A 12,640-nucleotide genomic window follows, 5' to 3' on the forward strand; every position below is an offset into this window, starting at 1 on the left:
CAAAAGTCTGTTTACCTATAGAATTATTACTATTACTTTTATTATCTGCAGAGCCAGAACCCCCTTATATATATATATATATATATATATATATATATATATATATATATATATATATATATATTGTTGATCTATCATCAAATGTTAAATTATTCTACAGAAGCTGTTAAAAGAAACAAGAGGGACAATAGTAGCTACTCATAAAACCTCAATAATAAGAGCTTAGCTGATTAGCTAGTTAACCTAAGAATGGTATAACCAAACTTAGTTTTTCTGTTGTAACAACATACACTGCTTATACTGTACATTGTTACACAAAACATACCAACCTATCAACTGAAAAATAATAAGAAAATAGTTCTGACCAATTGTTGAGTCTAAACACACCTGGTGCACCAACGTGCATGGGTTGTTTTCAATTTGTGTCAAGGCTGTTGTGTGACTTTAATTTAGTTTAATAGACAATAGTGAGAGAAACAAACCGATCAAGCTCCCGCATCATGGCACATGGGGGAATTGAATGTATTGCCGATCTGCCCCATGAGCCTTTGCGGTTCTATAGACGAGTCATGTGACTCTGACATTGAGGCGGAAATGAAAGTTAACTAGAACCAGCGGAGCTGAGCAGAAACAAGGTACGCCAGAGGATGTATTTTTACAATATATGATGATTAACCGGAACACAATGTTTTTGGTGTCGAAACACTGTGCCGGTATTGCCCTATTGATTTGTTTTCTATACGTGGCCAGAAACATGGTGTGTTTTTATAGCCGAGGTACTGTAAAGTATAATCTGTGTACCTGGTTTGTGTATATTGTTATTGTCCGAGTATTGCTGCTGCTCGGGCACCGCACTTGTTTTGTTATGGTCTAATGAAGTACACAGAGCTGACGTGCTTTGTTCAGGACCAGCCGCTCGACAGGAGAAACACAGGCGATGCGAAGTGACGAGTTAAATGTAGGGGAGAAAGTGGGGATCGCCTGTAATAAAGCCGGCTAGCAATGTTTTTAATTTCATTTTTTTCCGGTTACGAGAGGCTTGGCAGAGGGAGCTGTGTTTATTGCCACACATTAGCTGAAAAACGCACAACCGGGAAACGTTTCGCTCTGTTTACTCAACGATAGGGTAGCTATAGCATGTCCTAAGTAGAGACCTATCCAGCTTAACCTGCCTATAAGAATGCTTATATAAAATCAAATGCATGCACAGCTATGCCTTTTTAATATAGGATATTTAACTCGTAGATATGTAAGTATTTTGATGAGTTCTTTTATACGATTCTCACAGCTGACATGTTGAAAGTAGCGCTGATCACCTATCTAGTGTTTTTTTATATTATGTTAATAGATTCTGCAGTATTCTTTATGTAAAATCAGAGAGGAGATTTATTTTTGGGGAAAGGTGTCCCTGATTTTATACATCACTGTCGTATAATATCGGATAAACTAAGCTTTCCTGAATAGAAGTGTTTCAACTATCAGAGTAGACCTCTGTCCTACATTTGCTCTAACATGGGTGTTTTCTGCATGAGCCAGACTCACAAAGCAATGGCAGAGTAGAAATCGCATAAAAATGAAATGCACTGGAGCCTGGAGAAACCAACCATTAAAACCACCATCCAAGACCGTTGTCCCTTAACCGTGAATGTAATTGTTCATTGCAAACCAAGTTGTATATGGATAGCTTTAAATTGGTGTCTCCTTTGTGTTTTGATCACTGTAAAAGTTCTGTTTATCTGAAAGGGCCACAGGAAACTTAATGCATTGCAAAGTTGTGCTTCACTGCAGCCTTGTACCATTGCAGGTCAGGCCCAGTGTAATGTATGGTATTATGGACAATGTAAGCTAAGTATGAGTTACAGAGAGCCCCCTGATTAAAATCAGGACTCCAAAAAGTGTAATGGTCCAGTTATCCCACAGTGGTACTGGACCTGGGGTGTACACAACAGCCATTGGCAGGACTGTCTGCATCAAATCCTGTACAAGTCCATCCTGCCAGATATAGATGTGTTGGTGTCTGCACCATGTTGTGCTTTTGCGTGCCCTCTTTTGTATTCTCTGTCAAGGTCACTTGTTCTGGTATGGCAGGATACTGTTTGAAAATCAAGCTGCAGCCATTGTGCATTGCTGTGTCAGAATAATTAATTGCATTTTATGACTTTGCAGCATTTCCAATTTCTTACTAGGTTCACATGAATTTTTGACCATTGCATGGTTTTGCCTGAAATATTACAAAAGGCATTAAGCCATGTTAACATCTTTGAGCAATACTATAAACTTTCCCAGTTGGTTATGAAGTGTCAATGTGAGGGTTTGTTGTTCCCCACTGCACCACTACTCTTTAGTGTGTGTATTGGAATGGCATTTCTGTACCGAAGATGTAAGACTGGACTTTGAAACGCTAATGGGGATGGTGAGAAGTATGATTCCAAAACCACAGATTACAGAACTCAGCCTTTTACATATAATGATAAAGGGCAATACAATATAGATGTGGGCTCTTAGGGACAAGAGTTGCTTCACAATATAATGCATCAAAAACAGAGAAATAATAAAAACAAGACTCCCAATTACACAGCAGTGTTATTCATAACACTATGATATGGGATACGTTATCAAAATGTAGTTGACATTTGATGTCTATAAGAGGAATCACGTCGGGTCTGTTTTCTCAAACTTCCCTCGGCAAGCCACACACACAGAGTAAGCAAAAGTTAACAATTTTCACTCCTTAGATTCAGGAGCTTGGCATACTTGTGGAAGCTCTGTGCTACGGACTGATCTCTCACAGAAATGGGTGACTTAATTATTCCTAAATCACCTCTGTTTCCAGGTCTCTACCAATTGAGTAATTTAAGTTACCTGTTATACCTGGAAGCAAACATACCAATTAAAAATAAATAAATAAATAAACAAAGTTACTTATGATTCAACATGATTCCCTGAGGATCTTCTTCCAATGGAGTAATTTGTACTTGCTTTCACTGATCTATTAATACTTGCTGCTCATACCTGATCCCATGCCGTTGACTATGGCATGACTGTTTGCCATGATAACTCCACACATTAGCTTTTGAAAATACTGCTCAATGCAGAGGACTATGGTACATGCTGAGCAGACCAGCCACAGCAGGACCAAACTGCTTTTTGGAGTATGTTGCAGATGCAGAATGCTTTTAATTATGCATGACTCTGCTCTACAGAGTGCTGCCATATTAAAATGAGCAAGCCAAAACCAGGCTTCTTCTGCTTTATCTCAGCCCTTCTGTGGCCATAATATAAAATATCTCTCTTCTGAATGTCTTTCAAGGCCTTGTGTGATGCCCCAGAATGAGTTACTACATAAACATGTGCTTTAATCAGCTACGTTTGGTCAAGCAGTATTAACTCTTTAAAGGCTTCATGTTTGAGTAGGAAGAGACTGTCCTTTTGTTTTTTATTTAAGTTTATGTTTATTTTATTAAAAAGCCTAGATAGTTGATTCATAATTTATATTTAATCCCAAACATCCCCAGTGAATCATCACATAGTTAATCAGTCTGTTTTCAGTCACCGTCTCCACAAATTCCTTTCACTGTTTTAACAGCTGAAGGGGTGCTTGTGGGGGGTCAAACCATTTGGCTTAGAAGCAAAAGCTATACAACTTTCACAATGTAAAAGCCTGAATATGTGAATCTTGCAAAGACAACAATAGATATATTATGGCCTGTGTCCTCATATTTAGAAGCATAGACTTGAAATGGATTGTATTGTATTTGTAGGTAGAAAAAGTGGAGCAGATTTTGCACTGGAACACAATGTTCTGCAAGTCTTACTTTGCAGCTCATCCACTTCCTGCTTCCAGCTATAGCTGAGTGGGCCAGTGTGTGACTAAAGTGCAGTTCCACTCTGATTCTGCTATTATTCAACTATGACTTGCCCAGTATAGTTTCTCACAGTGTCTTAGACCCATCCAGCCCAAGCACATCTGTGTAGATGTATATTGGGTTATTTTATTATTTTATGTTTCCTTTTAATGGCAGCTTGAAATGAGAATAGAATAAAGTCATAATTAATCTTGAAACTACAACAAAATAAAACACTAAATGACTCAAACACTGAACTCCTGACAAAACGATACAAAAAAACAAGGACTATGGTTAGGATATTTGTCGCTCTCCATTGTCCGCAAGGACACAATCTAAGTTACAAAAAAGACATCACACACATGGGCTAAGCCTAAATTTATGAGGAATACATTTCCAAATTACCATCCACCTGCTACCTGGGATATTAATACCAGTATTTTGCATGACTGTCCGGCTTTGCAAGATGAAGGCCAACCTACCGGAATTTGGAGTGTTTGTGACCCATCTGTTTAATGCGCTGTGTTTTGTTGCCATGTTACTTTTTCCTATATCTGGTCTGCTGCAATCTTAGGCCTGTGTTTAAGAGCACCCTAAGGGTTAGGTGCTCTTGTTCCAGAAGAATGGGACTGGCTGTCTTCCTGCACTCTTGGGCGGAAGGATCCCAGTTCTCTGCAGCGATGTGCTCTGGCAGAGCAGACATTACACACTGTCTGAACTTGGATTGACTCGTCTTCCTAAAACCACAGCTTTCTCTTCCCCCCGCCGTGTGCGCTGAATAGGCACGCCGGGTCTGAAAATGGGAAATCTGATCTGAAATGGTGTGAATTGGGGCAGCGTCTGGTTACACAACTCTCAGGGTTCAACAAATGTCTGTCTGCATACTGTTTGCACAAGGGCGCTGTATACTATATACTGCTTTCTTCTGTATATGGCTGTGTACATCCTTGGGAAGGAGTGCCTAGTTATTTCTCCAGAAAATCAAGAACCAGACATTCCTCTAATTCATTATAAAATCATTGGAATATTAATCAGCCTTTTTGTTGTGTTTGGAAATTGATTTAATTAGACTGTAGATTAGGACCATTACTCTATTATGTTACTAGGAATAGTACCTCAGTTTTTATGTTACGAATTTTTAGACGCTTGTATAAGAGAAATGCTGATAAAGGTGTTAGCCGAAGGATTTAATCAGTTACAGTGAATCTTTCTCCGTTTCCACCCCCCTCAATTTCTCATTTCACGCCCCCTGCTTGTCATCATCACAATACATTCAGAAGGTATTGTGTTCCAGTGTATCACTTTGCATGCCAGGATAATCAGACCACGCCGTCCGGAGCAAGTGTTGCTAAGAACATACCAATACATTAAAAACAACAATCAACAATAACATGGAATAGCTATCGTAGTGCAAGCAAACAAAACTCACACTGTTTAGCATTTTGATCTTTTTTTCATTCTCAATATCAGTCAATGCAAATTCACAAAATATGAGGTCAACAGCCATACCATTTCCAGCAGGTCATAAACAAAATAGGAGTGGGTCAAATTGGTTTACAATGGGAGTTTTGTTTTCCTGTAACAAATAAGAGCATCAAATGAAGTTTAAAGATGTGGCATTAAGCACGTAGAATGAAATTCATTGAGTTCTTTGTACCCAGGAGCTTCTGTGTTGTGCTTTCATTCATATTAGGTTTCAGACAGGCGTTTTAGTAGCACCATGTCTTTCAAAACTTCACTGTTTCACAACATTTATTTCGGTCTATTTCTGGCCACCACCTGCAGATATAAAATTAATTTGGGCACGCTAAATTGACAATAAAATATTATCATGTCTGGCGCAGGAATTTTAAGGAAATTTTTGCTTTTCCAACTTGAGATTCCTTGTGGTCCAATTTAAACTTAGTCGGTGTAACATGCCAGCATCCACTTGCATTTACATTGGAAATTAAGGAAGCCCTTGTTTGATTGGTAGTATGAGTTGTTTAATAACCTCATCTATTAATATCAATGCCTTTGTTGTCACCACAAGTGTGGACCCAGGAAGTATTAGAGTGTTGCAGCTCTAAGTGTTGTTCAAATGCCTCCAGCCCTAACCCTAAAAATAACAGTGCATTTATGTTTAAATGTACCCAGGTATATGGTAGTGTTGCCTGTGGCCACAGTGACTCTGTGAGTTAATATTCCAATGTTTTCGTCTGGTCTATTTCCGCAGAGCTGTGATGACATGGCATCTGCCAGTTCGAGCAGAGCTGGTATTGGCCAGTGCTCAGAAAAATCTCAGTTGACCTTAAAAGGTAGGCACCTTCCTATTTTGCATTATTCTGTCTGATCCAGTGCACTAGGGAGGATACTGTAATTGCAAAGCAGTTTGAGCCATTTCAAGCTGTGGCTTGCAGGAGAGTTTTTGCTTGCCACCCTGCAATTCTACCAAATACTAAGATATATTTTGTGCTTCATCTGTGCAATTTGCTCCAGTGCCAGTAGCTTGTAAAATCTAAAATCAATCCAGCTGCCCTACAAAAGGAATCTTTATTTCCAGTGAAATTAAGACTTGATTTCTTGCAAATGCTCTGATGTATGGCTCCAACTGCAATATTGACTGAAAGAAGAAACAGAACAGATGAACGCCTCTTGGACTCTTTTATGTCTAGTCAATATATTTAAGCACTAATGAATGAGCTCATTGACAGGGAAAATTCAAAGAGAATTTAAGCTGATTGCAAGCTGTTGACAGGCTGGCATTACACCTGGCTATTACAGCTACATACACTTATAACAATGGGGAAAAAGACAGACCAAGAAACCAATATTATGATAGCAAATGTTATGAACATAAGAAGCAATCTGTCTTGTTTTATGTTTTCTTGAGAGAACATGTTTTTCTTTATTGTTTATTTAAGCATTCTTTAATACATTTGCACAAATCAGTTTTTATTTATTTCAACCTCCTCACAGAATTTATATATTGATAATTTAAAAACTCATATTTTTCTCAGATAAAAATGGTTTAGTAAGAAAAAAATAATGTGTAATAAAACAGATTTTTATAAATTAAATTTCTGCATATTGACAAGTTTATTCTTGATCAATTTGGAGAGATAATAAATATTTTAAGAATCCTGGGTTTACCACAGTGGTTCCCAAACCTGGTCCTGGGGACACACGTTCCTGCTGGGTTTTGATTCAGTTGCACATTCAGTTAATTAATTGGAACTTTAATTAAACTTATAATTTGCAAATGTTTTAAATTACAAAGTTTGAGAATTCCGGGTACTTGTATACTATATAATTAACATGACATCTCCAATGGTTTAAATTATTTATAAGTTCTGATTAGGCCCATTATTATTTCAATTAAGGAACTGAGATCTCGATTGGAACAATATCTTGCAGGAAACTGGGTCCCCGGGACCAGGGTTGGAAATCACAGGTTTACAGGGCCAATATGTCTTTCCAAGTCTGTGGTAAACCCACCATAGTCTAAAAAAGGAGATCTGAGATAACTATGACATCACATATTATTTGAGCCTGTTTTCTGTGATGTGGGTAGCTACCACTAGATGGGACTGTTTGTCTGTGTGCCTCACCATTCCACTGGAAATGATTGCAGAATTGCGAGTGTCACATATAAGCTGCCAGGTAAATCTATGAGCCCTGTCCTGACCCAGACACCATGGGTTTGTCTAGTGTTTAACGGAACATGATCTGTAAAGTTCACTGTAGTGTGCATCAGTTAGTTCTCGCCCTTCTAGTTAAATGCTGTTTAGCATTGCCTGTGCCTTCCTTATTTGTCTAGGCCAAGACTAACTCTCATCACTTTCCATCACATGCACTCTCTGTCCCTCTCTCATGCAGCTTCATGTCTCTTACTCTTTCAAAAGCAAGAGCACTGACCCACTCCACCCCGATGTTCTCTCTCTGCAGTGTTGTCAGCGAAGCCCCAGTCCCCTAAATCTCCAAATCGCCACTCGCGCTTCAACTCCTTTGTGGAGGTGACAGCTGACGGTTTGTCCAGCGAGACCAAGAAGACGGGCAAACGCAGCGGCCACCCCGAGCTACAGTGGAACGAGGACCTCACTTTGTAAGTGTGATTGCTGTGTCCGAAACCCTTCAGCAACTGGGCATTCCTGTTTGTTCCAGGATGGTGCAGTGTACCAGAGAAAAATACATAATGTTCCATATAATAAACATTAGCTGAACAAAATCTCTATATTTATCCATAGTGGGCTATAGTGGGTCACAATTAGAAAGTACATATATAGAAGGTTGAGTTAATTTCCATTCTTCCCTTCAACATTGTTCTGATTTTGCATTCAAACTCACACAAGGGCATTGAAGCAAAGCGATAGGTAAAGTCATGAAAACAAGATGCATGGCGCATGCATATTTTACTAATTCTTCCACATTCCACAGTGATGCCAATTTTCCATTTCACTGCGCTAACATTGATTTGAATTCCATGAGAGGTCAACAGGGTTTTTCCCTTTGCAAGGGTGTTTTAAATGTGGATAAACCTCAGTTTGGTTACTGTATGCACAAGCCTAATTGGTTTAAAGTAATGTAAGCCTTTCACTGTCCTTGGGTGGGTGATTGGGGGAGGTGTTTAAAGGGAAAATGTATTTTAAAGATGAAAGCATTTAATGATGATCACGCTTTCCAGATTATTTATGTATGCATTTATTTTAATGTTTTAATGTTAGGTTGATCTAAAAAAATATATAAAGCTTCTGTTTGCTTGCAGAACCAGACTGTCCTCCTGGCTTTTTATGTTGCCAGATGAGCTCATTAACAGGATAAAAAGTTTGTGTCTCTGTCATAATATACCTATTTTAAGGTCTAATGGCTGCTGCATAGATGGGATGAGGAAATTCAACTAAAGTGTGAGCTCTTCTTTTAGTGCATCAAAGGCAGAGCACTGTTGGTGTGGCTATCATTATCCTCTCCAGCCGGTGCTGTAACTGTGCCTCCCTGTCTTCAGGAACGTGACTCCTCAGAGCCGTCTGGACCTGAAGCTGTGGAGCTGCCACACCCTGAGGAACGAGCTCCTGGGCAGCGCCTCCATCGACGTCTACGACACGCTCAAGAACAACAACGGCAAGAGTGAGTGCTGATCCCTGGACCTGTCCACATTGCACACACAGACACACTGACCCTGGCACTCTCACGGCCTCACACACACACACTGACGTGGCCACTCAGCGTTTATATTTGAACAGAAGAAGGATCTTAGTTACTAGTAAGTAGGATACTTGGTTACTATTAGGTGAACAGTCCAAGATTTTCATGTGATCATCTTAAACAACAAGCTTTTATAGCTTGATAAGTACTGCCAATCAAAGGTATAATAATAATTCACTAATATGCACAACCGGTAAAACTGCCTTCAAGTAAACTGATTGCCATGGGTAATCAAAGAATAAATAAATGCTTCACAGAAAGTCATGCAGAATTATCCATTCTATAAAAACTGTTCTCTTCAGTCCACCCAGAGCCCTCCTCCCCTCACAGGGTTTCACACTGCTCCCTTCATACCCACCAGCTCACAATGTCCTTTTTCAGCACGCAGATCAGATTATTTTTGTAAAATATATTTTTTTATGATATGGAAGTTTTCTGTATAATTAATTTAACTGTGATTTTAACCAGTGTTTAAAATGGGAGGCCCTCGAATGAAAGGAGTCGATTTTATAGGCTGCATAAAATACAAACAAGAAGGCCGCATACACTGTCAGGAGCAGAAATGTGGGCTAATGGGAGCCAGGGGAATTGGACTACAAACAGTCTAGAAGTTGTACCTTTATGCCAGTCAATGGCATCCCAAGTTCCAGCAACTGAGAAGCCATTCACTAGAATCTTAATTGCACTGAAATTACTGGGGAAACTTGATATGGGAGCATTTGAAAACCCTACCAGCACAGTGAACAGAGGCAGATTCTGTTTCCCCAGCTTAAAGGCATATTCTTTTCATATAAAAAAGCCTCTCTGGTGAAAGCACTGAATATACCTTTTAGGTAGATCGTGAAACAGCCCCCACACTGTAAAGGTCTATGATTTATAACTGTGCTGAAGTTGTCTTGAATCAAAGCTTACATTGCATCTGGCAGAGCTTTGAAATGCTGGTAAATAATGTGATTTGAGAGTTTCTTTTTTAACCAATTCAAGTTGAACTTAGTTTTGCAAAGGAATTTGTATTGATTTTCTTCCTAATGAACCCCAAATTTTTTGATCCAATGTGATACTGGAAAACATATAAGGTGCATGCAGGCATTTAATGTTTTCTGCACTGTGATGCTTTTCTTTTGGTTAGAAATATGCCTTGACACAGAGATCATATGTATGCAGATTGAGTTTTTACCCACTGTGTTTTATGCCTGGTAGTTGATACAAACACCATATATAGCAGAAAGCTGATATAGGCAGAAAGCTGGTATTTATAGCAGGGGTGTGGATGTGTTATGGGCAAACATGAACAATTCAGCAAGTTTTTGTGCTCATTTTAATAAAGTAAGACCCTACTATGGGTGGTGGTGTAGCTTTCAAAAGACTCCGCCCCCGTAAAAAAAAAAAAAAAAAAAAAAAATTGGAACTGCATTTCACACGCGCTGGATCAGTGTTTCCCCATAAGCCGGCGGCTGTAGTGCTTGGCAGAGCTAAAATAGGCCAGGTAGCTTTTGCAGACGCAGGAAGCCTGAACCAGTCTGACAGCTTCTGAACCTGAATAATCTTTTCCCTTCTCCAGGACTTCAAACGCACAGCCATAACAATCTGTACAATATTAGAAGAAGCTCCGTCTGGCTGCACGTTTTGACACTTAAGACGGCGCTGTCTAGTTTCCCAAGTATTCCGCAAATATCTAATAGCAAACCTAATGTCTGCTGACAGGCCTACATGCCAGGACTGTGGACATGCAAGGAGAAATACCTTTATTTTTTTCCATGGAGGTACAATGTCAGAAAATCCCCTTGGAAATTATTTTGTTAAACCTATTTGTTACAACGTCATTAAGATATAGGGCCTTGACACTGTAGGAGGGCAGGAGCATACCTTTGCTTGACAGGATACCAGTCTTTAAAAGGCATCTTTTGCAATCCTCATTTTCTAAAATGTACTGTATAATAGTAAATGCTATTTTCTCTGGAGTCATTCTCTCCTCTGTCTCCTCTGCCATCAAACAAAATTGAGTTGTTTCACATGAACCTACGTAATTTAATTTAGCCTGAAATGCTAAATTTCCAAGTTATGGTAGAATAATTTACTGCAATAGCATTCTGCCCACATTTTAACTGTTGTATAATGACCTGAAGAATCTCAATTAATTATTATAATCTTTAGTTCATTATACCAACAATAAATAATAGTATGTGATACCCCTGATTTAAGTGATTTATTGTATTGAATGCAGGAGATGCAGCAGATGCTCAGTGTTGCAAGGTTGAGTCTGTGTCTCTTCGCCAGATCTGAGAGTCCCTCTTCTCTTTGACTCTGGTCTCAAGCTAAAATTTTTGCTGTCCCTGATTTAGACCCCAGGGGCAAAAAAAATGATCTGCTGGATGAAAAGAGAAGGAAAAATAGGCTACAGTGCAAGAAATTAGTGCTATCCAGTGTCTTGAGAGTTTGATTTTGTTTACGCTTTCCTGTCCTGGATTTTATTCACTTTCCTGTACTGTGCTGTGCAACTTTACAAACATTTGAAAGAGTCACCTTTTAGAATTGCTATGAATTACAGAGACTGTGGCCTATTGCACAGCACTTCTGTCTTCCAGCAGCACAGCAACTCTGTGCAGGTAAATCTACAGTGCTTGTGCAATAGCTACTGTGTCCCTCATAAAGTTCCTGTCTTGTGTCCAATATGAAGTCCCATTGATTGCCCTGCCAAGTGATTTTTGTATAGATGGACATTCCCTTGCATATGCTGTGCAGTTTCTACAGACAGACACAGCTCTAATTGTGCTTGCAGAATGTGGACAAAGGTTCGGTGGTTTAGAGTCTTCTCTCTAGGTGGATAATTCTCAGTTTACTTGTGGTGTATCTGCCTGGGGGGACAGATACATTTATCATTGAGTGTGCTCTACCCTAACTCTGATTATTACAGATCAAGCTTTATTTGTGGACTATAATCATCTGTGATGTGTACCGTTGCCACAACTCCTACTTGCCAGTGAGGAGAAAAACAATGAGAAAAGCAATCAGTTGTAATCTGAGGCTATACTAGATCCAGAACTCCTGTTTTCCATTGTATATTTTAAATGAGTTTGATGGGATCTGAAGAGAATCTAATAAGAAAACCCTTGTCTTTTTTCTGAAATTATGCAGGAGGGGAAGCGGAGGTTGCTTTTAACAATTTGTGTCTTTGTGAGGGTGGAGGGGCTGAGGGAAAACATTAAAAGCAGGAGTATGAGTCGCCCCGCGAGGGTCACAGAGAGTAGCTTGTGCTGCAGAAGGAGGCTGTCCAAAAAGGTGTTAGCTTTGGAAACGTAGGTGTTCTCTTTGTGGCCAGAGCGGTTCAAAAGGCAGCATCCAAATTAGGATATATGCATGTAGCAGGACATGCCTCGGTCTGCAGTCCAAACACATGGTATCAAAGTGATGATTATCTCCTCTCTCTCTCATCCAGTCCCTTTCCCTCTGGTGTCTTTCCAAAGCCAGGAAGATCACAACACAGGATACAAGCTCAGAAAATATACAGAGCCACCCTGCCATAGTAGAATAGAGGAATTGTCCAATTTTCAGAAGTACACCCTGGGCTCTTCTCTGTTTCATGTATTTTTATACAGTTGTGTTATTTCTGTCTC

The 12,640-nt window shown here is 39.4% G+C and overlaps 1 protein-coding gene across 2 annotated transcripts in view; it reads left to right on the forward strand.

The window, feature by feature from the left end:
* The first annotated feature begins 559 nt into the window (after positions 1–559).
* The window catches only part of wwp2 (WW domain containing E3 ubiquitin protein ligase 2), a 92,474-nt gene continuing 80,393 nt past the window's right edge, over positions 560–12,640 (forward strand). For both annotated transcript variants that reach the window (XM_066713891.1, XM_066713892.1), the window contains exons 1-4: positions 560–635; positions 6,061–6,142; positions 7,773–7,929; positions 8,827–8,948. In XM_066713891.1, coding sequence (XP_066569988.1) covers positions 6,073–6,142; positions 7,773–7,929; positions 8,827–8,948 — 349 coding nt within the window. In that variant the 5' untranslated portion in view covers positions 560–635; positions 6,061–6,072. The remainder of the gene's footprint in view (positions 636–6,060; positions 6,143–7,772; positions 7,930–8,826; positions 8,949–12,640) is intronic.

This window comes from Amia ocellicauda, chromosome 9 (genome assembly GCF_036373705.1).
Source record: "Amia ocellicauda isolate fAmiCal2 chromosome 9, fAmiCal2.hap1, whole genome shotgun sequence".
NCBI classification, from domain to species: domain Eukaryota; kingdom Metazoa; phylum Chordata; class Actinopteri; order Amiiformes; family Amiidae; genus Amia; species Amia ocellicauda.